At 34.4% G+C, this 27792-nt stretch overlaps 2 protein-coding genes across 2 annotated transcripts in view; both read right to left on the bottom strand.

Annotated features, from left to right (window-relative positions):
* The window catches only part of LOC128161057 (hepatocyte growth factor receptor-like), a 35316-nt gene extending 22181 nt beyond the window's left edge, over nucleotides 1–13135 (bottom strand). Inside the window, exons 1-4 of the mRNA XM_052824308.1 lie at nucleotides 13098–13135; nucleotides 5063–6143; nucleotides 2456–2656; nucleotides 1914–2054 (exon numbers count right to left, since the gene is read on the bottom strand). Of these exons, the coding sequence (XP_052680268.1) occupies nucleotides 1914–2054; nucleotides 2456–2656; nucleotides 5063–6143; nucleotides 13098–13135 (1461 nt within the window). The remainder of the gene's footprint in view (nucleotides 1–1913; nucleotides 2055–2455; nucleotides 2657–5062; nucleotides 6144–13097) is intronic.
* A 2980-nt stretch (nucleotides 13136–16115) lies between these two features.
* LOC128159859 (interferon-related developmental regulator 2-like) lies at nucleotides 16116–25842 on the bottom strand. Its single transcript, XM_052823077.1, has 12 exons — nucleotides 25627–25842; nucleotides 24510–24641; nucleotides 23762–23837; nucleotides 22604–22684; nucleotides 22121–22316; nucleotides 21737–21787; nucleotides 21361–21539; nucleotides 20221–20329; nucleotides 19952–20086; nucleotides 19543–19671; nucleotides 19019–19108; nucleotides 16116–17656 (listed from the first exon to the last, which is right to left on the bottom strand). Exons 1-12 carry the CDS (start codon nucleotides 25646–25648, stop codon nucleotides 17567–17569), a joined length of 1290 nt encoding a protein of 429 aa, XP_052679037.1. The 5' UTR covers nucleotides 25649–25842; the 3' UTR covers nucleotides 16116–17566.
* Between the last annotated feature and the right edge of the window lie 1950 nt (nucleotides 25843–27792).

The following is a 27792-nucleotide window of genomic DNA, read 5'->3' as shown; positions in this document are numbered from 1 at the left end:
GATCCCATCACCCCATGTACTTAGAGAAGTTTTATCCCACACTATGCCTGGTTGATCTGAAAAACCAATTGCATTTTCATCAACGAACCTTAACTCCACTGAGAAAAAGTATTCACAGTTTGACAAGGAAACGCTTGGAATCGTGTGGGGAGTAAAAGCAATTCCATACATATCTTAATGGGAGGAAATTCACCCTTTTAACAGATCATCAGGCGCTTGTATCCATATTCAACCCTAAAAAAGCGCCCCAGTGACGACGACAGCTAGGCTGCAAAGATATGCAACAAACTAATCAGGATTCCAATATGACATCCGTTATAAAAGCACTAAAAACACTGTAACACGGACGATCTCTCAAGACTGCCAGTTGTGAATCTTGAGCATGGACACAGCAATGAAAAATATACTTGGCTCAAGCTGGACGTTTGAAATGACAAAGACCGGGTGTCCCGAAAATGTAGAGCAAGAAGATCTATGGCATATTTCTTATGGATAAACAAGATTTGCATAGATCAAGAATGTTTGGTGTGGGGACTCCGAGTGCTTACACCCCATTCCATTCAATCAAGAGTATTTAATGAACTTCATTAAGGACACATAGGAATAGTTAAAATGAAGTCACTAGCCTGCAGCTTTGTTTGGTGGCCTGGTATTGATAAAGCCTTAGAGATACTTGTCACGAGCTGCCAGGGATGTCAAGAAAATAGACCCATACCCGCTGAAGCACCCATTCACCCTTATGAATGGCCACAAGGTACATGGCAACGCATTCATGTTGATTTTGCTTGACCTTTCCAAGGCAGTATGTTCTTGGTAGTAGTTGGCGCATTTTCAAAATGGCCCGCAGTAGTATAAATGTCGTCAACCACAGCAAAGAAAACAGTAGATGTACTCAGAAGGATATTTTCTCGATATGGTTTGCCAGACCAGCTAGTTTCAGATAATGAACCTTAATTTGTCTCTGAATGCTTCCGTCAGTTCATGCAGTACAATGGTATTAGACATACCACTTCAGCACCATATCACCCTCGAACAAATGGGCCAGCAGAAAGACTAGTGCAGACTCTCAAGCAGTCTTTGCGAGCTTCAAAAATTGATCAAACCTCACTGAATAAAAGGCTAGCGAATTTTCTTTTGACGTATATGTATAGAAACACCACACACAACTACTGGTGAAACCCCTGACAAGCTGTTTATGGGGAGGGAACTGTGTACACACTTACCCGTCTTAAAGGAAGTGTGTATGAAACCGTGAAATTACAGCGAGACAAAATGCGTGCAATGATTTCAGAACCGGCTCGTTCATTTGACAAAGATAGGTATGTGGCAGTCCCTGATTACAGAGAACTATGGAAGAAGTGGATCCCTGGAGCCAAAGCTGCAAAAACAGGACCGCTATCATATGAAGCGCCTGGAACCACATGGAGAAGACAAACTGACCAGCTGATATCCGCCGTCTTTGCAACATTACCATTATCTTCGCCCGTATTTGCACCTGATGAAAACCCTGCATTATCGTCAACTGTTCAAAATGCTGTTACAGAACAATACAGTGATAAGGATAGTCCCGTGAGTCGTGCTACATGGCATTAATACCGCTATATCCAATACAAGAAATGCGCTATTTAATCAGATCTTCGAGTAACACCCTCCAAAAACGGTACCAGGACTAGAGGCGAATGGTAAATACTGTATATAGACAATTGTGTTCATGTTGCTTGATATTATTTTGTAATGTTTTGTGAAATATTATTCGTATATGCAAGATAATGCATGGATGTGTTAGGCATATTTTTTTCTCTTTTATTGATTTTTTCAGTTCTTACTAGTCAATGGTAATCTAGTCAATTCGTGTAGACTTCCTCCATAAAACTATTTGAGTGTATGTTCTAAAACAGACTATTGTGACAAACCTTGTTTCCATGCAAGAATACGATGTGTTTGGTGTCATTGTGGTCAGAAAGGTGATGAGGTTCTATTCTCTGGCTTCTATTCTGACTCAGATCATACTTAACGTACGGTTTTCTGTCTCTAAATTGCTGTTCCATGTTAACCTGTTAACATAACGCATCTAAAGAACTTCTTTGCAAAGATAACAGCTTTACCAAACCAAAGAAAAAAATAAAACTTTTTTTAAACATATCAAAATTTTAGGCATGTTATGAAGAATTTGCTTGAATTAATTTAGGTTATAAATTCAAACTGCGAGAACTTTATGGCCATGAATGACGTTTTCACAGAAAAAACATTCCACTGACGATATTGAAAAACATATTCTAGTTTATCTCATAAAAGTTCAATTGTACCTATTGTTTTTTAAATTACACATGACATGAAACGTTTTAACAGTACAACAATCCAAAATTGACAACGCCAACTCGAACACTGACTAAACAAAACCCTTAAATTTAAGCGGATTGGAAGATGATAGCATACACGAAACACTCTCATTTACTTTAAGGATATATCCATCAAACGTTCCAATCCACACAACGATGGCCCGGGGGTTTACTTGATGGGCAAAAATCGAGGTGAATATTGTATGTGATTCCTGATAGACAATGCCACTGGGCTCGTAGTGAGGTTTCGTCAGTCTTTGTATCCCAGGGTTTGCTTTCTGGGCTTTTCGATTGCTGCAGTAATTTTGTGAATTTGTCTGCAAAATAGCATCACAGATTATTATTATTTTGAGGCTTAATGGTGTAAAAATTAAAGAGGCCATCTTTGCTAGATAATTATAAGTGTGACGATCTAGGATGTTTTTAACGAAGATATAAAGAAGCATGGTCATGGTAAGAGTTTACTAATTACTCTAAAGTCTTACTTTTCCCAGTAGAAAACACATAGTGCTAAATGTATTATATAACAAGAATATACCTTTATAATAATGTCCTTAACCAATAAACATTGCTCAATTGTCGGACTCATTGACAATTTACATTGTTAATTAGTAAAAGGCAATAACACCCATACATTTGCTATAATCATAAATATTATGTAGAACTAGACTCCTGTGGCTACAGCAACAAAAAAGGCCTTACCTTCTTATGTATATGAATAAATCTGTGAAAAAGGAAGAAATCACTTCTTCCATGTAGAGAATTATAATGGATAAAATATGTATTCTAAAAGAAATTTTCAAAACGTATTTCTACATGTAAAACAACGAAAATGGAAAAAAAAAGTTTAACACTTTCTATGACGACCGAAAGTCACGCTGAATCAAACAAAAACAGTGAAACACATCTACATACAATGGTTTATCTTTCTAAAAAATTCTCTGTCATAACTGAAATCTTGTTGAGACAAGGTTTTTTTTTGTCAAGGGACCAAAAAAATGAACAAACCGGATTGCTCAATGAAAATAACGGTTTTTTATTCTTATACATTTAACTTATATCGATTATTGCTTATCATGCTATTTAAAACACTCAAAGAAAAACAGATGAATGATTGAAAACTTGATTTGTTTTAATGGTACCACTGAGAACTGGAAGTGTCCGCTAACAAGATGAAACCAATTAAACACATTTTCAACCAAATGTATACTATCCATACAAGTTTTGTATCTTGATCAATTACAGTTTTTGAAATCTTGTGAGTATAAAATTGAAAGATGGGTACCTGAGATATTTGAGGTATCTAACCGAAAGTAGAATGTTTTGTTTATTTAGGATAACATAGATGACATATGAATAGTTTTGTTCTGATACATTTATCCCTTATACAATTTTTAAAAAATGAAAAAAAAAGTATCAATTAACGACGAATCAAACAAAATAGTGAAAACATATCTATATAGTACATAGGTGTGTCATCCCACAAAGTTTTAATGTGCAATTTCTTATTAGTTTTTGAGATCTCTTGGAGACAAGGCTGTCAAGGACTACAGGACAGGAAACGGATGACAGGAAATGAATATTGCAAAAATGAACAAAAAAATAGGCCAGGGTATATTACATCCCTGAAAATATAAAATAAAATCAATATAGTTATTCTTGAAATACTCTGCAAAAAACGGGGGATAGAAAAAAACCACTACAGTGAATGTAAGGTCTTCCGTTGGAAACTGAACACCTTAGATAGTAGCTGCAGGTCTGTAGCTCCGGATTCGGATGGACGACCTGGGAGCTACATTGTCACCCATTGAAAAAATTGTACATTTATTGCGCACAAAATAAACTTTGATAGTCTTTTAAAAATAACACCATCACCAGCCCCGTAAATTGAATCGGTGCAGTTTGTTTACAAGTTAAATTGTTATACTTTCATGTTAAATACTGAAATCTGACTGGTTTGGACGGAGTTGAGAATCCGTTCTATTACCCTCAGCGTAAGCAACACACTTGGAAACGGGTAACATAACAAATTGTTACATGCGCGTAAATTATGCGCATACGGTTCGCCGTAGAACTCACGTCATGTCTATATAAAAGCAGTAAAAATATCTCTATAATTAAGACATTCAATATAATAAAATAAATAGTGCCTGTTTGGGAGGATAACTGTTGAAATTGACACCCCTCGAAAACAATTGTCAACCTCCGCTTCGCGTCAGTTGACAATGGTTTTCTCGGGGTGTCAATTTCAACTGTTACCCTCCCAAACAGGCACTATTTATATAATGGCAACACTCTCGTTCTCGATGTGAATATAACATACTTGATTTTTCGAGGTTGTGTGTTCCGAAGAAAGTTAAGGGCAATTAAATAGATCAGTTGTAAATCTGCGTGAAAAATTTAATGGTATTAATCTGTGTAAAGGTAATTATAAGTCCAAAAATTTATTTAGCGCACATTTTTTGCGCAATAAACATACATTTTTTTAAATGGGTTGCACTGTAGCCCCCAGGTCGTCCATCCAAATTTTTCAGACCGGGAACTTTAGACCTGCAGCAACTTAAATAGCTTTACTTCTTATGATTACTGATTATTATATGTATCAGGTGTTTTGTATAGCCACAAAAGTGTCAAATAAATTGCTGTTAATCTACAATTACTTTGCATTAACTTGTTTAGAATTTAAAAGAATATCAGTCGTTAGAATTTAATCTTTTGTTTACCTTTGTACAAGCTTTGGTTTCTCCGCACGTTGACCAATCAGGTGGAGTAATGGCATCGGCGTTAATATAACAAAACTTCAGCAGGTTATTGAACATCCTGTCTATATCTTGCTGGGGGAACTGACAAACGGCCGCTGAATTGTTTGGTAATGCCTCAGTAGAATAGAGACTTTTGCTAAATGCCACATAAAGAACAGATGTTTCATTTGTCGTTGCATAGTAAGCAGCGGTTGCTATGTTGTGTTGGTTGCATTCTAAAATAACTTCATTAAAAGAATCCATGTATTTATCGTTCTTGCAAATTCTCGATATTTTTGTTTGGAAAAGCGTACCATTGGAAGCAGTTCTAGCTTGATTGTATATGCTGAAGATAAATTCATTAGTGCTGAAACCGAAAATAAATCGAGTTGCGGAATTCTGCCGTTTATGGTGGCATAAACCCGCGGAAGAAAACATTGTTGTGTTTCGAAATTCCCACTGCTGGAGAGGGTCTGTGGTTCGGTTGTAAATTTCCATGAACGAAAATTCCGGAAATGTATGCTCCATTCTCCGACCGTCCCAACTCCTTCCGACGAAGTAATGGTCGTCCGACTGGTCTTCCGTTTTAAAAGGAATCAAGATGGTACCTTTCTCACTTCCGATGTAGTTTTGAAAAGAATCTTTATAAAACTTTTCCTCGATATCAATATGGTAGCTATTCAAAAATGTACAAAGACCCTGATGGACACTACCACAGACGAGAACCATTCTCCTTCTAGGAATGAATTCCAAAACTTCGACATAGTTGTCTGTCATTTTATTATCACAAAACAACTGGTTGGGGGCACACATTTTATTATCTGGTTGCGGACCAATGGTTTTGTTTTTCAGAAGATCAAAGTTGCTGTCAAGATGGAGAACTATATTTTTACCACCTATATAAATATCCCCATTCGCCGGTTTCACTGAAATCCGTCGGAGAGGAGCATATTTTAACGGTACAGAGACTGTTTTGAAAAATGCATTCAGTGTTGGGATAAGTACTAATAGAAGAGTTAAAGGCAAAATGCTGAAATAAAGAAATATTGATTCATCATAAACTCTTACATTAAAATGCAGATATGATCACAATATACAACTGACATGAAAATGATTGAAGTGCAAATGCTTGCAGTTATTTTAATTTCCATCAGAACACTCTCTGTCTGTCTGTATGTCTGTCTGCCCCTCTCTCTCTCTCTCTCTCTCTCTCTCTCTCTCTATCAATCAATCAAAATGATACTTAAAGCCACATTAAGCCCTCATAAAAAGGCACTAATACATACTGCCCGTAATTCTTCACACAAACAATGAAATAAATTACTGAATAAAAAACAATGTACATGCTTTTAACATTTAAAACTCACCACCATCTGCCCGACATCGTGATAGTTCTTGTATTTGATTTATTTCCTTACATGAATGACAAACATGGTCATTTAATATTATATAAGATATATAAGGAAGGAAATATTTTCAGATGATGTTTCCGCTGCTTTGCTCTGATTGAAGTTCATCATTTCGGCAATCGGTTTTTGGAACGCAGTTCGAAGTTCGCAGTTTGCAATTGAACAGTGAACTGCGTTCTAGAACGCAGTTCGCAATTCAAAATTTAGAATTCATATTTGGGGCCCGAAATTTTTAGGGGCATCTACAAGTGGTATTTCACCTCCTCTGTGAAAATATGGTGATGCAGTTATTTATAGTTTTTGAGAATCGGCTTCTATGCAATTGAATAGTGAACTGCGTTCTACAACGCAGTTCGCAATTCAAAATTTGGAATTCATATTTGGGGCCCGGAATTTTCAGGGGCATCTACTGGCAATATTTCACTACCACTGTGAAAATATGGTGCTGCAGTTATCTATAGTTTCTGAGAATCGGGCTTAGATGCAATTGAATAGTGGAAATGCAGTTCGCAGTTCAAAATTTAGAATTCATATTTGGGGCCCGAGATTTTCAGGGATATATTTGAGATATCTTACCGGAAATAGATTTTTTGGTTTATTTTACATCGGATAGATGACATATGTAAGGACTAATACTTTTATTTCAGTTCTACATGAAATAAAGTAAATCGAAAAAAAAAATTGAAGTCTGAATGCTCAAGTCTTTATCATTTTTGAGATCAAAGTCACAAGCTTTTTGTCGCGGTACAGGAAACGGACAATAGGAAATGAACTTTGGAAAAAATGAAAAAAAATCCTCAAGATATAGTTGTTTTTTTATCATTCCTAAAAATTTCAAGATTTCTATCGAGCCATCCCTGAGAATTCTTGTGGACAAAAAAGAGGAACAAAATTCGTACCACATTTTCGAGCCACAGTGAGCTCTTAATAAGAATGGCGCCACTGGCGTAAAACAAAAACAATGGGCACAACTTCAGACTATGGTCTACCTATCCTGAAAATTTCATATTCATATCTCAGATAGTTCTCGAGAAGATGCGTGGGTCGTAAAAGCTAAAAATCAACGATAAATTGTAGGTGCACGACTACGGCAAAAATATTGTAAACAAAAAATAAATTCAGACCACTTCCAATCAACTCTGAAGAAGTGGTTTAAATCGGTTGGATGGTTTCCGAGAATTCGCGTGCACAAATTTTGTTGGGGGGGGGGGGGGGGGGGAGGGGAATAAGAAGATAATAAGAAGATAATAAAATAAGAATAATAAGAAACAGTACGATACTATAAGGTCTTCCGTTTTGCGTCAAAAATATATAGTGTATTTTACTTTTAGCACAGTTGTTGCCATTAAACCAGGTGAACCCATTATGTTTTGGTTTTATTTTATACCACAAATCAAGTAGTTCAAAACGATATTGTAATTTTTTTTTAAACCGTTTAAACTTTTGTGTTTTTCCTTTGACATAGAGCAATTAAAGTCACCAACAAGAATTATATTATTTTCATTAATACAGTACATTGATATCTACTTGATACCTTTTTAACAAAGCTTACTATATCGTTTTCAGTATTTGGAGCATACAAGTTAAAGCTGACATGAATTCATAAATACGCATTATTTCCCTTTTACTCCGACTACCGCCATATTAGTTTTCGATTTCTATTGTTCTGATCATCGCTACACACCCCCTATATAACACCCCTGCGAATGTTATTGTTATTTAAATTTTAGACCACGTGGTTTTATTTGACCCTTTCAGTTTTGCAGTAAAAATCGTGCCTCGTGTTTATAGTCTAGTTCATAGAATCTATAGGTACTGTAGCAGTCAAATATTAAATCTAATGGTTTATTGATTTTAAACTTTATCTTCATTAATTGGTGAATAAAATGTGTTCTAGAAATAAATGTGACAATCAAAAAAATAGTTTTTGTCAGCTGTTGCAACAATTAACATGGTAAGTAGAGATCCCCCTGAGGATTAGTTTTCGATCCGCGCCTGACCTAGTAATAACATCAATAGTGAAACAGACTATACAATTTCATGCAATTTCATGCAGAATGTTCCTTGAAAATGGCTCGATATACTAAGTTTTTATGCAAAACAGGCATCCATTTTTTTTTAAACATGGTATTGCACACCACAAGCATCAAACATTGATATGATTTTATTAAGCCACGCAATGTTTATATTTTCAACTACTCAACACGTTGTCGAACACGAAGGATAACTCTGTTCTGAATATTATCGTTTAATATAACAAACCGCGAAATGGTGAAATAAGACGAACTTATTAAAAGAAGTTCATGTTTTAACATAAACCAAAGTAGGATACGATATGAAAAACGACCAGTACTTACGTATTTTGAGAATATTATCCGAACACTTATACTTCCGCTCGAAATTTCACAGGAACTGAACAAATCTCGGTGAAGTCTCGTGAACTTTCATTCTAGCACCTCTGAATTTATTCCATACTTAGCAACGATAAAAAAAACATTCCGAACACATTCGAAGGGGTGTATAAGGCCGAGAGCACAATTCATGCTTCACCGCACTCAGGTATTTCATTAACCCGAACACGTTACCTTGGACGAAAAGACATGTAGAAACGCGTTTTGAAAAAAAAAAATATGACAACCACTGCACTGACAAGGAATATATCCAATGAACGACGAAACAAGACAGACTAAAATCCAGGCACATAAACTTCAAAAATCCTCGATAATTGTTGACCCTTTTCCTGTTTATGCTATAACATTGCACATGCACAACCACACTCTGTGGGTGATCGAGCATGTCAATGATCGCATGGAAACGGAGCGTTTTTATAGAACCGATGAAAAAGAAACGCTGTTACGTTGTTACTTTCTTGGATTTACTATCATTTAGCTACTGGATTCGATGTAGTGCCGCCGGGGTTTTCAAAAAGATGCAGACGTTGTGCACTCTATGTCAACGACAAACGTTTTCGATGTGCATGTGAAGAAAGGCAGCGCTATCTGTGCAAAATACTAGTAATACGGATACTAGTACCGTGTAAATTCTTTCAAAGAATAAATATTTTTTGTATTTTATTGATTGTTGTTTCCTTTATTCTTTATTACAATCATTTTGCTGCAATGTGTTTTTTATGCATTTAGAAGTCCGTGCAACTTGAATGCCTCGATCGGAAAGCAACCGACCGTAACTTTCTCGACCGGTATATATACCCCAGGGGCAGTAGAGGAGCGATAGGAACTAATATGGCGACCAAAGGCTTTTATGAATTCAAGTGTAATAGTTTCGTTTTTATGTTCAATATTTTAGTACAACTACCCTGCCGTCGGCCGATCTGTGTTTGTTTATGAGTTAAAAATAAAATTTACTACTACCAATCAGAAATTGAAACATCGTTTCATTTGTTATTTATTCTAAGAATTGTTTTTAAATTTGCATGCGCGGGACCAGAAAAGGCTAAGCAAAATATTTATTTTGAATAATTTTTTGATGTAAATTTAAAACAAATTAATTTTTCACCCCGCCTCCCCCCCCCCAAAAAAAAATGGCATGCACTATACGTCTTGTGGATACCACTTGTCATTTTTCTGGAGTATTCTGTCCGTCTTTAAAAGGAGAATGTCATCTTCCAATCACGTTTAGTGTTGAATACAAATTTTAGCTATAAAAAAGCTCTCTACAGAAACAAAATCTCCATGCTATATAACTGTAAACAGTAACTTAAATTCTTATGCGCACAAAGTATTCGACTCATATTTTATAACAAAGGTTTGCGATTGAAAGAAGATGGGGGAAAAGATAGCGCAGATGACCATTTGGTTTTATCGTGAAAAACAATTTCAAATTATTTTTTTTCCCAACCAAATATATACTAGATGATGTTATATTACAAGTTTTCAAAAGCATAATTTCTAACAATATTCAGTTTTGAATATTTTAACAAACGATTAAAAAAAAAAATTCAATTTTTTTGGTATCGAACCCACAACCTAAAATACCCGCGCTCTATAATGTTAGCTATTTTCTGGTGCTATAACCACTGAGCCATTTCAGTCACAACAACCTTTATTGTGAAATGCTAAATGCAACTTCAACCACGAATTTACTGAATTGTAGTATCTCTCTAAAACGTTAAACTGTTGGGATACAAAATGACATTTTTAATGTATAGCGGGCCATCTCTCCACGTTTTTGTTGATTGAAATCGGTCTGATTTCCTTTAAACCTTTTATATAGAGTATGGCAAAAATACGGAGCCCAGACCCTCTTTATAAAAGAAAAGGCTTTGAAGTTCTAAAAATGACATTTTTGGGAGGTTTTGACACGCATACGCTAGTTTAAATCAACCTATTCTAAATATTTAACATATATAAAGGTTATAAATCGATTTAATATTCATTGTCTTCAATAATTTAGAAAGAAATTATAAATTTTTTTCATGTTTTAATTTTGTAGTATCTTATCTATCCCTTATTCACCCATCTTCTTTCGCAAAATCTCTCATCTCTACTTTGACCCTCTAATTCAACAAAAATATTTCAACTCGCGGTGTGAAGCTTCAGATTCAATGAGAGGGAACTCTAATGAATCAACATTTTAGAGAGTTTAAAATTTGAAAGATCCTGGGTTCATTTTTAAAAAATGATATGCATTATCACAACGGTAAAGATTTCATTAACAAAAAGTCACTCCAATTGAAAGTAAGATGTACTTACCCCTTACAAACATCAATTCAAACTTCACCAAGTGTTACTTAAAGAAAGATGGGATAGTAATTATAAGCCACGAACAATTATAATCACTCTAAGTGGTAGAAGATGCTGAAATATCAGTTCAATTGAAATAACGTCATCTTTAAATCATATTTAGTGTTTCAAAATTGTTCATATTAAGATGGCTCAGTACGCCTTGAAATAATTTCTCAAATCAGCAGGATATTACTTGATTATTATGGATAGTATGATGAAAAAGAAGTAAGTTGGTCAAATGGGCGAAAAATATGCATTTTCGATAAAAACTATGATGTTCGAAATCTAATTCATTAAATATGGACAAAATGCCTGGGCGGATTCGAACTCATGTTCTGTGGTTCACCAGTCGATGCTTTAAACACCATATATACGAAATCCAAAAAAGTATAAGTCTTGATGTTGTGAGGTACCTTAAGGTGTAATATTTACATCTACCACGTATTATCTACTCTATTTCTTACGGACACTTACAGTTAGAACCATTTCAACACGGCTTTGGACTTTCAGTAGGATGTAACCATCCATTTCTTGCGTCACAACAAGTTAAAATGACGCTGGTTTCAAGCGAAATATATACCGATTGCGTAGCCTTAGCTCAAAGGCTAGACAACTTGTGTTGATTTCAAAGGGTCATAGCTGTAATGCCAGCAATGAAATAGACAGGCATGCATGTACGTCACAATGCAGTTTGAACAACTACCCAAAGTCTAAGTTCTTGTTAAAATGGTTCTAATTCATAGCTCTAAAAGACAGTAAGACTGAAATTTACACGCCCCGTTTATCTAAAATGTCGAAATCTACAGCGGCTGAAACTGACAAGAAACTGACAAGACTGAAACTGACACGCCCTGTTTATCGAGTGGTCGTAGCCTACATCGACCTAAAAAAAGCCCTAGCTAATGTCGAACTCTATAATTGCGGATCAATAGCTAACGCGTTAATTTTGACGGGACATCCTGATACACTAATTAAATGTGGATAAAAGTGTGCCATTTCTCATCATATATAAACGCCTTTTTAAATGTTGTGAATGGTACAATATTTGGCCATAAAATGCATTTTCAAAATTATCAATTAATCTTGGCTTGCAATTCAGTAGCCGTCTCTTAAATTTACCGCGCTGTGATGTCACTGACATCAAGATTTAGAATGATTTTTGAGAGTTGATTTTAATCAACTCTCCTATGCAGTTACTCAGACAAACCGAAAGTGAAACAGTGTTTGGACCTCAGCACAAATCAATGCCGTTGACAAGACTTAGTTATTGAAAATAATTGATGAATTCGATGTAATGTATGCTAAAGCATTGTTTTTCAAGGAAACTTTTTTATAAATACCTTGAAAATAGTCAGATTTGAAATGGTACGAACAATTTAAATATTTTTTGTATTCGTATGTATTCCTACGCCAGAGCTCAATATAGTCTCGTTCAACTCGACGCTCTGCTGTCTCCGTAAATCCTTGTCGGAGATTTACGGTGTCAGCCGAGCATTTGGTTGAACGAGACTAGAGTTCAATATTGCTTGGATCCATACAATTTTCGAGAAATATTTCTATCACGGATACATAGTTTGATTCAATTAATTTTATCTTTAAATATTTTTTAACATTATTCATAGTTTCTTGACATTCTTGTCGAAAAAGTCCAAAAATTCATATTATAAAAATGTGCGTAATTCAAATTAGAAACTACCTGTACTTGTCATGCAAAATAACATATCATTGATTTTAAAATAAAAAACATCGACAAAATCAACTCCCATCAATTCTTCAGTACTTTGATTTTACAAGGTTTTGCTATGTGTTATTGTTGATTTCGAAAGAATGTAGAGCCGCAATATGTCGGTGACCTTTACCCACTTAAGATCTATATGATAGGCGACGATCCAGGAAGTCATCTCTACTTATATTTGGGCGTAAACGTGTTTGTATAAACGGATTTCTATATACGACAGTGTAAAAATAAGATCGGGGAAAAAATTTGTAGATTTTATTATTTTCCACCTATAAATCTACTTTCTTTTTTTTCACTTACAACATTGAAGTATATCAGTTTGAAAACGTTTCATCACATTTGTCACATCAGGTGCAGTTACTAACCCCTCCCCCTAAAAAAATAAAAAGAAATAGTTCATCAAAAATTTTCTTAAAGTGGTATGGGATAACTCAATACGGTGACGTACTTTCGATCGAGATATACAGTAAATTTAATTTTTCTTTTTCCCCCTAAAACTTCTTTCCTTAAAGTTTACCTAACAGCGTAGCGCAATGGGTGAGAGCGTTACCTACAAATCTGTAACTCATGAGTTCGAATTCCGCTGTAACTTTTATAATTTTATCTTTCTAAAGTATTAAAAACATATTTTTTTGTTGAATATTGTAAAATATTAAAAATTCTAAACCAGTGAAAGTATTTACATTTTCCAGTGCCTTAGCCTGTGATAACACTATGAATCGATTTTGTACTATATAACCCACAGTTTCAAATGACGTATATTTGGGGTGCCAAATCTTTCTTAGAGTAATATGAGGTGTAATTTTGGTCGGAGCGTGATCAAATCCAATAAAGCCCGAAGGTGTCCCATACCATCTCATAAACTAAATAAATCAAAAAGTTTCTTGTTGTAGATTTTCTTTACTTTGATAACGAAAAATGCCTTCATTTAGTAACTGCTATCTTAAATGTCTTTCCAAAAAAGTAATCTTTTAAGTTTCTTTTTTTTCCTCCCTCTCTTTCTTTAAATGTTGTTTTCGCTATGGTTGTTTGCTTTTCATAAAAGATAAGAAGCTTCGCTCACTTATAAATAGAACTGTTAACAACACGAGTGGTCACTCCTTTAACGTAAACAGGAACGCTCGGAAAAACTAATCTAAGTGTAAAGCATAATAGTTTTAAAGAAGTGATGTATTTTTTAATCCTGGGCACTTTCATAGGCTTGTTAACTACATTGTAACGTTAGAATATGCATCCTTGGTGAAATGAAATTTCACTTTTCTTTAGGTTAGATAGTCAACAAATGAACCATCAGATCTACTTACAATTTAATGTTATTTAATAAAAAAAAAATCTACACATTTGGGTATTTTTATACATAATTATCAAAACCGATTTGGTTGGATTTTTCCTATAGCGTCACGGTCATTTCTGTCAGCTACATGTACGTCATGCATAAATTATACACGCCGTCGTTGTGAAAACTTGATTGGTTAACTCCTTTTCTTAGGCGGAGTTATCAGTACCCGCTTATGCAATGCCAGAGCTGAAGGAATTCTCAGAACAGTTCATTTCCCCAAATATGGAGTCATTATCGACTATCCCCTATGTTTAAACTCTGTGCAAAACTTTCTCTCTCTCTCTCTCTCTCTCTCTCTCTCTCTCTCTCTCTCTCTCTCTCTCTCTCTCTCTCTCTGTAAACGGGCGTTAAACCATAGCCTCAATCTACGGCCCAGACTGAGAGTATGGCGTTATAAAAAATATAATATTTAAAAGTTGCATGTGCTAAGCGTTCATTTCATGTAAATACCGTAAATGTATATTGCACATGTATTACCTACTAACTTGCCAGTCGAAGTGAAGTGATAAATATGAATTCCTCGATTTCTACACCTTTCGATCGGCAATCGACAGTCAATAAAAGAATTGAACGATAGTGTGAAAGAACGAGACGGAAGTGGAGAGTGCAAGTGGTTTGTACAAGTGTCCGATTCGTTTCTCTTCTGCTGCCCTATTACTTTCGGTGTAAATACATGTATATATACTAAAATATCCCCAAACCATTTACTGCAGATTTCTTTATTTTACCTGTCTCTGAACCACCGATCACCAGCTCCATACAGGTACACTGGTTTGTTTACATGCATAAAAATACAACTCTCAATCCGCTGTCCAAGTACAGTTAAAGGTTGTTTAATAGGAGAAAGTTTGGGGCAAGTAAAATACAATAATTAACAGTAGGACTTAAACTAAATGAAGAATTATTCAAATTGATATTTGCACAAAATGTGGTATGGCATGATGTAAATCTTTTTCAAAAATAGCGTTATTCTCATATGCGCGGTAAATTGCCGTAAAGTTTTTTTGTACATGTAAGTATTGTATGCACTGTATCTTTACATTTACTAACCCAAAATTTCTACAGCTATATATGTTATGTACCGTATGTATGTTTTATCACAAGTGTACACTTTCGAAAAATAGCCCAATTTCGACAGTCACGAGTACCATGTGATTTTTTCATTCTCTGATATGTTGTTGTTCTGTCCGTGCATAATTTAGTCTTAGTTGACCAGCAGCCAATCAGCAGTAAGCTGAATCCACCAATAAAAAAGTTTGTGGTTAAGGTACGGGTATTGTTTATGTATGACGTAGCTGATAGAGTTGAACGCGACGCGATCGGAAAAGTCCAACCAAATCGGTTTTAGTAATATATTATATATACTCTTCTTCTAAAGTAGATCGACATGGTCTAAATATGGCCACGACCATGGATCTTTTTCCCTCTGTTATGGCCTCAAAAAAAAGAAGAAAAAACACGAAGCAACTGAACATGGCGCAACACGATCCGACACGGGCAGATACACGACGTAACACGCAGTTTTTTCATGTAAAAACAATTTTTTATTCCCATTCAAAAACAAATATACAATTGAATAAGTTTATATTTTAGTACATTTGTCACCGTAGTATTGACCAATTGAACTGGTTACTGCTATACTTCTCCATGAATCTGATTTAAATCCAACACTTTATCTATCTATCTTTTTTTTTTTTTTAGAAAACATGCACATGCCTATCACAGATTAACAAAAATTATCTTTCTCCCAAGTGTTCTTCTTTCACAGTCCCTTCCATATTAAAAAAAAAAAATCACTATAATGTCTTCAGAATGTATGTATTTATTTTTCACTGTAAGGCGGTCAAAAAAACATTGAGTTCAACATTCAAACAGATATCTATTAAACCAAAATGTTTTAAGAGTGTTCTAATTCTTTTAAAGTCACTTAATTATTTTTGCCTGAATTGCAACTATAAGAATGACAAATATGACCCGCTTTCACAGATAGATAAACATGACTATGGACTGAATGTACAATCATTTTTTTTAAAAAATCATAAATACATGAATAATATTTTTAAAATAAGGAACAACCATTTACACGTATTTCCTTGACTCAGTAATTTTTATTTTTCACTCGCAAATTTTTTTTGGGTTTTGTTTTGTCTGACATGGTACAACTTGAATTTTGTCCTTGAAAATTTCCCATATTGTATTTTATAAGACCAACGATAATAGTAAAATTAACCTTAATTTACAAAATAAAACAAAATATTTTTATTTCAAAACTCTTCACCTGAGTATTGAATCAATAAAACTATATAGATGGGGGTGGGGGTCAATTTACATTGTATGAATGGCAGTGAAGACAACACACGCAAAAATGATTTCATTTTCCGAAGTAATTCTCTCAAACAAAGTGACACCATCGCAAATGATGGCAGTTTATCTGTCTGAAAAAAACTTTCTTTAACATCAGTATTATGCAAGTTGTTTGACAGTTTTCAATATTTCTTTCTTTTTCTGATGCATCGGTTATTAATTTTCATTATAATCATTTTTACTTCTAAAATAAATCATATTTAATGGTGATTTGAACATAGTTCCATTTCTGTCCCAAAAATATATGTACTTATACTGCGAACAAATAATAATGTTCAAATAAGACCTTTCGCATTCAAGGTCAAGATACCATTAGCATTACTTTTTCATCCAAGTACAATTGTGGCCAAAAAAAAATTAAACAAAAAAAAAAATAAACATGTGTTTCACCTAAATGTACATTTGTGTACATGTACTTTACTAAAGCAAGGGAAAAAAAGATGTCATGAGGACCAGAAAAATATCAACAAATGAACAAAAAATTGCCTGGGACATTCTATAACTCAGATCATAGTATAACAAAGAAAAAAATATATGGTGTCATACCCATAGCCAATGCTAAACCATAAACAATGAAAATGATATCAATAATTTAAATACTAGGTTCTACACTTGCAGATGAAAAAAAAAAATCAAACAAAATAGCACAGTTCATACATTTAAAATTAAAAAAACAGCACACATCTAATATATACATTTTACATTAAAATCAAATTTACACCATAACACTTTTACATCATAAATTGATGATGACATCATCAGTGACATCACTGATGACAAAATCACAGATAATAGTAGTACAGCTTGAGAGAGGTTTATGAAGCTGGAGGTTTTTTCCTTCTTGTAGAGGTCATCCACAGAACGCGGAGGTCACCTAGTAATGTCGCCCTGTTAGTCCCCGTTCATCATGACGGAGCGTTTATCGCGGTGCTTAGACCGGGCTTTGGTTAAGGCTTTGAAAGCAGCAGCATTGTAATGGGTCTAGAGAGAACAAATTAAAGCATAAAAATTATTTACCAAGAGTTTTTACATTCCAAACTTTAATATTTATAAGGATTAACAATTATAAAATCACTTAAGCCAAAAAACAGTAATTGTTTAGCTCTCCGGCACCATCACTTTAGATCAAATGGTGCTGCACTGTTTAATTTTATCACAGCATTGAAAAAAAGAATAATTTTAGATAAAAAAAAATTGAGTTATACCCCTTTGCAAATCTTGCAACCCCCCCCCCCCCCCCCCAAAACAAAAAATCAAAGGCCGGAACAGCCACAAAGGCGTCGAGCTGACATTTTCTTTTATATAGAATGATATCAATAATTTGAATTTCTGTACTGTACTAGCTTATAGTCGTATATCAAATAATATTAGAATAAAAAAGGAAATGAATTACGTTTCTGCTGTTTCAAAAACAATAATTTCGTTATAGAATAGGTAGTGATGCGTTTATAATACAATAACTCAACGTGGTTACAAAAAATCGAAGAAATTTCAAAGTTCCAAAAAAAATCATTTTCTTTCTGCTTTAAAATGTCTTTGCACAATTTTCACAGGCTCATAATTTGAATACATTAACAGTGTGTCCCTAATTAAAATAATAAAACATACTTTTATTTATTTCAATTCCCGTTTGAAACAAGATTACCTACATGTATGCTATGGTTGTTTACAAACAAATCCAAAACAGGTGCTATCTAAAATGCTCAGCATTATCGTATTTATTAATTGCACCAATATCTCTAGATAAGTTTATCGCTTACAATTATTTTGGAGACCATGCCCGATAACAAATAAATTTACATATCAAATTTTATTTCTATCGGGCACGGTCTTCAATCAAAATGTAAGCGATAAACTTAAATAATATTTTAGTGAATTTTTACATTGCACCTTATTGTATTCATCCACCATTTCTTGATTAAGCAAATTTATACTAATGCAAGCAGATGTCAATAACCAGGAAGGCAAAGTTGGATTTTTTGTACACAATTTAGTTGAATAAAAGGAATATAAATCTTGTAATACGTTTAATACTTCAAGAAACTTTTTTTTACGGCATTAAAAAGGCGGTGCTGAACATGAATTTTTGGACGATTGCCAATCCAGACGATCGCTAGAAGGCTGCCGAGCATCAGCTCGACGCCTTAAAAAATAACATTTCCCTTGGAGTTAATCAAATTACAATAAAAGACGAAATTTCTATCAATTTTTGCCTTGCAAACTATGCTGAAAGTGTGTGCATTTAAAAATATTTTGATTTTCTTTTCCTTTTAGAAATCTTAGTTTCTGTTTGAGGGTTGAAGACCCTACATGAAATAACAAAGCCGCCCTGTTCTCACTCACCCGCTCCCATTTGGTTATCTTCTGAGCTGGTTTTGCTCCAACAGGTATGGGTGCCCCTAGTCCAAACACTTCTCGTACTACAAAGTTATCCTACAAAACGAAACAACATTAGATCGATGCAATACAGTTTTAGCTCTGATGGAATAAAAAAAGATACACATGAAAATCAATCCAACTGATCCATATTTTGAATGAAAAAATGATAGTTATTTCAAATTTTCTCCACAACAATATGAATGTAGAAAAGTTATTATAATCCTGTTCGAATAAAGAACCCCTACAAACCTAAAAAGGGCCATCTTATATGTACATACAAATGTCAGTAAATGCCAGATAAAGGTTTCCCTACCTGTGTATGTAACTTTGTTAGTACACAAATTTACCTGTAGATGTTGGTAGACACCTGTTTAAGTTTTTAGGTAACACTACCTATGAGAGTCGTTCAAAACTTAACTGTAGATGTTGATAGACACCTGTTTTAGCATTTAGATAGCCCAACCAAAAAGTTATAGCACACATTTTACCTGTAGATGTTGGTAGACACCTGAACCAAGCACGGCACAGAAGGCATCATACTGCTTCTTCCTTGTCCAAGAGTCAATGATGACTGACTCTGTTCCAAACTTAATGGTCAGCTCTGGTACATCTCCCTCCTGTTCAATAAAACATGGAAAATTTAACAATGAGTATACCCATGTCAGATGTCCAAGACAAGCAGATGTATTAAATACAAATAAAATGTTCCCTTTTGATCCAAAAATGTTCCAATTTGCAAAAGTAGATCAAAGAAAATGATTACCATACAACATAAGAATGTTATAATTGATTAAGTTCAACTCGCAAAGCTATATAAGCTGCGATATGAGAGAAAAAGAGAGAGAGATACACAAAGAGATAGACAGACAAAGAGAGAGAGAGAGGGAGAGAACTGACCTCTACTGCCCGGAGGACGTCCCTGAAGCTGGATCTTTGTTGACGCCGGTCTTTCTTGGCCCGGTGTTTGTTGGAGTCAGTGGCCAGCTTCTTCAAAGTCTCGCAAAGACTGTCAATATCTTTTCCTTCGTAGTCCTGTACAAGAAAATGTCATGTCCTTTCAATGCTAAAACAGTGACTGTAACACAAATAGATACAATCTGAGACCCACGTCGGAATTTTGTATATTTCACAATGTATTGTTGGCCTGATGCTATGGTGTTCATTACCTCATCTTCTTCTCTGGCTAACTCGTAAAGAAGAGCAATAGTTTCACCAGCTTCTATTCTAAGTTCTACATCAGCACTGTGTAGCAGGTCGGGCAGGTGTTCAAGATGCCTAAAATCAGGAAAGTTAAAGATATATGTTTGCCTAAAATCAAGTAAGTACTGATAAATGTGTAAACCAGGTAAATCCAGAGATATGCCTAAAACATGTAAGTCTAGAGTTATGTCTAAAATCAGGAAAGTTAAAGATACATGTTTGCCTAAAATCAAAAAGTTCAGAGGTATGTCTAAAGCCAGTTAAGTACATAGACATGTCTAAAACCAGGTAAATACAGAGGTATGTCTTAAACCAGGTAAGTAAAGAGATATGTCTAAAGCCAGGGAAGTACATAGACATGTTTAAGTCCAGGTAAGTATAGGTATATGTATAAACCAAGTAAGTTTAGCATTATTTCTAAAATCAGGTAAGTTCAGAGGTATTTTCATAACCAGATAAGTGAAGTGATATGTCTAAAGCCAGGTAAGTACACAGACATATCTAAAACCAGATGAATACAGAGATATGTTTAAAGCCAGGTAAGTACAGAGATATGTATAAAAAAGATAAGAACAGAGATATGTATAAATACAGGTAAGAACAGAGATATGTATAAAAACAGGTAAGAACAGAGATATGTATAAAAACAGGTAAGAACAGAGATATGTATAAAAACAGGTAAGTAGACAAGGCCTGATGTCTATAATAAGGAACTCATAGATATAGCTTATGTCTAAACTCAGGAAATAAGAAAGGGGCAGAAGTCTAAAATCAAGTCAAGTTCAATGATAATAAGGCCCAAAGTATGAATTATAGAAAATTATACAACAAAGAGAGAGGAAGTTTCGAAAATCAGTAAATAGCAAATATTTGGATAGGTGTTTACTTGTACCAAATGTTGAAGTACATGTATAAATATTAAGTGAGATTTTGGATGCCTATTGTTTATAAAGAAAAGAGCAGAGATATTGAAATTTCATTTGCAATTGTGAAGAAAATTAAAAAGATATGGTTTTCAAGATATACACAACTGTTCAAAAGTTATTATTTCAAGACAAGTTTAATATCAATGCTGATTTTTCTAAGTGTAAATTGGCCTTGCTTACTTTTCTAACAGCTTCGTCACTAGAAATGAGGGAGCTATAGAGAGCAGTAGACTCCAGCCACCGAGGGCGGTGGCGTGAAGGTGCGTGGTCTCAGGGGGGTGGGAGGGGATGGATTTATCTCCCTTTCTGTAGGAACTCTTAAAGATTCCCTCCAGGGCCTCTAATACTTTCATCACAACCTGAAAGAACATTCAACGTCAAGTTTGTCTCATTTAAGATTTTTTTTTAATTGTTCAGTGTTCAATATATATTAATATATAGTTCAATATTAGAATTTTGTTTGTTAAACAAAAAAACATCTATGTGTAATATAATGTGAAAAATCACTGCATATTGTAAGGTTAACTGACTTGACTATATATAAGAATTGACTTACATCAATATCTGAACAGGATACAAAATTGCAGACAGCCAAGCCAATAGCACACTGAAAAAAAAAAATCAAATACAATGAATTGTTCATGTTTACTACAACATAAAAACTATCAGTGCCAAAACCAAAAATACATTGATTCATCATCTTTTTATTAAATAAAACTTCTATATGAACTAAATTAGCTCTCTCTCTCTCTCTTTTCTTTACTTATTTAAACTTCTATCAATGTTTTAAACTCCAATATTTTACATGCTTCTTTCAGTCAGTATACTCAGTCTTTCAATTTCCCCAACAAACTCCATACTCCAAACACTTAACTCAACATCTACTAAATCCATACAGTGTTGTCATTCATTCCTCTCTCTCTCTCTCTCTCTCACTCACCTGTGACCTGGCCTTCAGTGCCACTGAGTTGTCGTTCATGGCTGTCAGTAGGTGGGGCTGTATCTCGGTGAACAGGTCCTCCGCCTCCAGCCCCATCTGTACACACAGCAGACTCAGACACTTGGCAGCAAGCACCTGTTCCTCCCCCTTCCCTTTCTTCAGACACCTCAGCAAGTAGTCAGATAGGGTCATTTTCCTATCAATTATAATAGGCCAATCTTGCATGAGATATTCATAATTTCTTGATTCAGTTGAGGGATACTTTAACCTTTTAATTTCTCAGATGAAAACTACACTTTTAAAATTGGGTTTAGTACTACATATAGTTTCACAAATATATCAAAATGTTCTAAACAAAATACAAAGAAAACACAGCATTCTTCTTTCAAGGATACATTGACATTTTTTTTATTAACTTTATCATTCATGGCTAATGGTACAATATAGTAAATGAATGGAAGGTTGAGAAAATATTGTTGATACCTGTCCATTAGGAAATCCAGTAGATATTTCTTGGACAAGGCTTTCATCACTCCTTCCAATGCATTCTTCCTGCTCTGAGCACTGTTAAAAATATATCATGAAATCAGATCACTAACTGCCTATAGATACTAACCATACTTGCCAACCTCCAACATGTGAAAATCTGGTCATGACCAGATTTGGAAAGTAAAAAATCTGGTCATAGCGCGTAACGACATTCACGACATTTTTATCATGCCTTTCATAGGTATATACAATAGAAATATGTGTTAAAACTTAAGTGTAATACTTTATTGCAAAGAAGCAATTTAACTAACAGTTGCTGATTTTGAATTTTGTAAAGTGATCTGACACAGAAAATGGTAGGTTGTGTTCAGGTAAAAAAAAAATGCAAAAAGAGTTTCTGCTACATTAACCTTGCTTTTGAACTCTGTAAATGATGGCATGAAAGTTGTAAGGGACTTGGAAGACTTTTGTGTATCAAAAAGCATTCTATACATGAGTGACGACTTAGCGTTTTTGAATGTTTAGTCAGATCATTTTGGGCACAAAATTCAATATTCAAATGTGCGTTACATAGAACGCAAAAGCCTCGTTTTGCACTCGATTACTTTGTTTTACCTATGGGAATTCATTTTCCCAGATATGTTAAATTGATAGGTACAAAAATATCGTTTTCGTTTTGTTGGTTTTGATTCCGCTGGCCCCGATGAAGACCTTTTCTTATTGGAAGCCATCACACTTAATGATTTAAACCTTCGCTTAGTCAAAACAACTCACGATAATAATTACACTTAATGTGTTTGTTATAGCCATCGGCATTGTTTACGCGTTAGGTAAATCCAAGCTCAGCTTGGGTTCATAACTGGAAGTCACACGCGCAACGTAATTTACGAACCCAATCCGGAAATCGGGAGATTTTCGGGTTGTTCGACAAAAATCGGGTGAAAAGCATGACCCGCCGGGTCATAAAAAATAATCGGGTGAAGGGTTGAAAAATCGGGTGTGACCCGACGAAATCGGGTCAGTTGGCAAGTATGATACTAACTATGGTACAAGCTAATAAAATCATACTACTTGAGTAATGATTTGATCATTTAAATGAATACGTGTAAAAATCAATTAATTTATATATGGGCATTGTTCATTATTCAATACCTTTTCTCTGTAAGCCCATCAATACAGTCTTTCAACTTGTCTTCAAAATTCTCTTGAGCAGAGGATTCATCAGGGCCTGTTCATTCCATGGATTAAACAAGAATGTTAATTTCTAGCCGTTAGAATCACCTCATTTTAAAAATATTAGCTTTTTATTTCAAATAAAACATTCTCGAGACTTTTTAGAAAATTAAAAATTTTGAAATGTCTCTAATGGTTGAAACAATCTTATAAGGACATTGTACCATTCATGAGAGATTGAATTGAAATCTTATGCTCGGTAGTGTAAATATAACATTTAATTTTAGACCAATTTTCAATATTCTGTCCCAAAATTAAGATTAGAATTTATATCATGTATATCTGCATAATTTCAATAATTCACAAAGGTTCAATGAAAACAAAGGGAGACCTTCTATAAGCTCTTTAACTTACAGAAAAGAAATATTGTGGAATCATCATTGTTCGTGGGGGGACCAATTTTCATGGCTTTCGTGGGTAACCCATACCCAGGAATTTACATCCCCACAAACCTTTTCACAATCTTAATTAAAACTATCCCAATTTACACTACCAACAAAATTAAGTCCCAACAAACCAGAAATATTTTGGGTACCCACGAACATTGACCCCCACGAATACAAATGATTCCACAGTATACAGTCATGAGGGTATGGGTGGGGTGGGGTGAGAACGTAATGGGTGGGGTGGGGACGTAATAGGTGGGGTGGGGTTTTAAGGTACATACCGTCCTCTGAGGGGATGCTGCTCACTCCCTCATCAGATAAAACACTAGCTGTACTCCAGTTATCAGCTGTCTCTCTGTCATCATCACTGCCTGGCAGGGAATCTAGTCCCGCCTTCGGTTTAAACCCCTTCCCTGTTGGAAAAAAAATTCATTTTAATAATTTTAAAACACATTTACAATTTTACAGTACTATTCTTATTAGGCTTGCAACATGTCACTTAAGTCTTTTGCTCAACTTTTCTTTATCTTTTTTATTTTACAGTTTATGAGACTTTCAAAAATTCAATGTCTGAATTTTTAGTCTTTATTATGGTTAACACAAAATCTTCCTTCTTCCTACATTGGTGTATCTTGATATTAATTAATTTGGAATGAGTATGAACATGATGATATTATCAAAATGGCAAGTATGCTGGAATTTATGGTTCACCATGGAACCAATGTATGAGCAAACTGAAATCAATAACTCATTTCTCAATGTAATATTATATCCAACCATAACCTCCAACTGAACTCGAGTTTTTACTCAGTCAAGCACCCTATCCCACCCCTGTAGGCCCCTACCCCCATTCACTAAGGACTCTATCTTCCAGGGTTCTCTAAAAGTTTTGTATTGAAGAGGGGGTGTAATACATGTTTATATATCAATTCATATAATCTCATTAGAGTTAATTGCCAATAGATTTTTCCAGATCGATCTGAGTAAAGATCAACCATATGGTGAAAAAAAGAGAATCTTACGGGAAGTGTTTAACATTTATTTCACTGTTTACGATTATGAACTATTGCAATATGTATATATCTTTTAATAGAAACTCTTCCTATTAGATCGCTTTTACTCCAATATCCATGGTTAATCAACTATTGGGAATTCCGCACTTAGGAATCGCTTCTCATAACGTGTCAAGGACCCCTACACGATTGAAATACACGTAAACCGATCTTTTGGGGAGTTCTTATGAGTAGATCATTGAAATTAACTTTCAAAACTAATTAATAACAATGATCTTCAATCTGTTAAACAATAACTGTCGTTTTAAAGCCAAGGCTTGTAACTGCGTCTCCCCAAAACACGCACATGTGATTCGTACATGTCATGGCGCGAGATTGTACCTACCTTTCTTGTTTTTCTTCGGCATTATTATTTTAATTGTCCTATACTTTTGTATCTTTTAAAGTTTCTTAAACACGAATGCCTTCGTATATGAAAATCTGGTAAATAAATTTTCGTTAAATTGTTATTATCACAAGAAAACTCCATCCGCATGGTCAATCCCAAAAGTCGTGGCTGTTGTGTGTTGCACAAGGGCAATCACTCCGAGCTATTTTTAGAACGGTCTTTTTATAGAAATGATATTTTTTCTCTCTCAAGATTAAGACTGAATTTATTTTGATAGTTTAGTCTTAGATAAAAGTATTAATGCTATCCTTATCTATCAAGAAATTTAAAAAAGAAATAAGACAAAAATCTGTGTTTATCACGTGCTTTTAAAAGAATTCGAGCCCGATCAAAATATGGCGCTATCGTCCTTGTTAGGTTTTTTTTTTTTTCAACAAAAAATATACATCATCTGTGTTATATACACTGTCTTATATATGTGTACATTATAAGTAAAGTCAAACATGGAATTGAATTCTATTTTGGGAGGTGACTTAATGTGAATTATTTAATCTAGTCATATTTTAGAGTACCTTGATTTTATATCTATATTAAACAGGTTTAGGTCATGATACTTTCTCCCTGAACTTTCCCATTCAGTAGCGATTCTAACTCAATCATAAATCGGAATTAATTATATAGCAGACCACCTGGATGGAGTGGAAAAGCTAGGCAGAAGTTCTGAAACAGCGGGAGATTGGCTATCGACATCTATATATAGAAGAGTCATCGCCCATGCAGCGATACAATATGCACTGATTAGCAGGCGTGTTAATTCGTAATTGACACTTGATGTCTATTAGCTTTTACCAGAAAGGAATCAACATTCCGATTGCTGGGCTGTTCAGGATCTTGAAGGTTTTGCGAAGATACATGATCGTATTGCTCGTTCTTTTTTAAACAAATGGGAATACTGAAACGTTGAAATATTTAATCTTAATTAATATTATTCACGTAAATTTCAATTTTCGTAATTGAAGTAAATTTTTGAATAAACTAGCAGCAAATATTTAAAAAAAAAAGTTGTTTCGTTTGTAGGGGTTGGGGGGTTGGATCAAGATCAGCTTGCAGGTCAGAGATCGAGGGGTCCCGCGAATTAGGTATAAATATTATAGTATATTAAATTGTATGAACAGTTCATATATATAAAGCGATAATTACCCCCACCCCATTAGACCCTCTCGATCCCCTTTTACTTTACGAGACTGAGTAAAGAGTTTGCATGAGCTCTTAAATATAGTTAATATCATCTTCCCAAGTCAAGGATTTCTGATCTGCACACCTCGTGCGGATCGATCAGAAACTCGAGAAATCTTGAATTGCAGCTGGCCTGGAAAGATGATTTTGTATACGTATAAAAAAGAATTTATTAAATTTCATATTGAGAAATGTAATACATTGTCAACATCGTCGATCCGACAAAGTATCATTATTTTGATAACATTGATTGTAAAAATGTTGTGATGATAATAAAAAATAAATTATGCATGCCAAATAAAACACTGATTAATCGATGCATGGGTATCCTACAACGTTATTGACGTTCAATTCAATGATCAAATTGTATTAGAATTAATCGATCATTAACACCGCCGGATCCATGCACAGGTACAGCTAACTTTGATAATATATATTTTTCTCATATATATACATGCATAATTAAAAAAAAATTAACCTCTTCCGTATAATTTCACAGTAGGTTGTGGTATTTATGTTAATTTTTTTTATTATGACAAAAATGTATAACGTCAGCTATAGGTGCCTTAATTTGTACCTATCCCACATATGTTCATTCAGATTGAATTTATGATCGTGCTTCAAAAAAGGCCTTAGTCAGCATTTTGTACCGTCTTAGATGTCACGCTTTTCGTGTCCATTCGCACTCCAACGTTTCCTAGACGAGCGTACGCGTGTTTAACACATTTCGTTCTATTTTTGAAACATGCAAACGCAAATATAAATTTCCTTTGCTCTATATCTTTAATTTAAATCCTAAAAATATAAAAAAAATATTTCTTAAGTCATTTATACCTCTATTAATATATTCCTAAAATTAACGAATTTTTAATGAAAATTTCAGAGATGGCAGACTGTTTAATGGTGACATGCAAAATGTAAATAAAA

Source organism: Crassostrea angulata, chromosome 8 (assembly GCF_025612915.1).
Source record: "Crassostrea angulata isolate pt1a10 chromosome 8, ASM2561291v2, whole genome shotgun sequence".
In the NCBI taxonomy this organism is placed as follows: Eukaryota; Metazoa; Mollusca; class Bivalvia; order Ostreida; family Ostreidae; genus Magallana; species Magallana angulata.
Note: the sequence above shows the minus strand (reverse complement) of the source record. Positions and strands in the feature narration are given on the sequence as shown.

Bases quoted from the DNA above. Each gene is read 5' to 3' on its own strand.
- LOC128159859 (XM_052823077.1), bottom strand. From the start codon at position 25,648: ATGCCGAAGAAAAACAAGAAAG. The intron at 20,087-20,220 runs GTAATGAACACC...TTTCTTGTACAG, and splicing joins TAGCCAGAGAAGAAGATGAG to GACTACGAAGGAAAAGATAT. The intron at 19,109-19,542 runs GTAAAATGTGTG...TTCGTTTTGTAG, and splicing joins GTGTCTACCAACATCTACAG to GATAACTTTGTAGTACGAGA.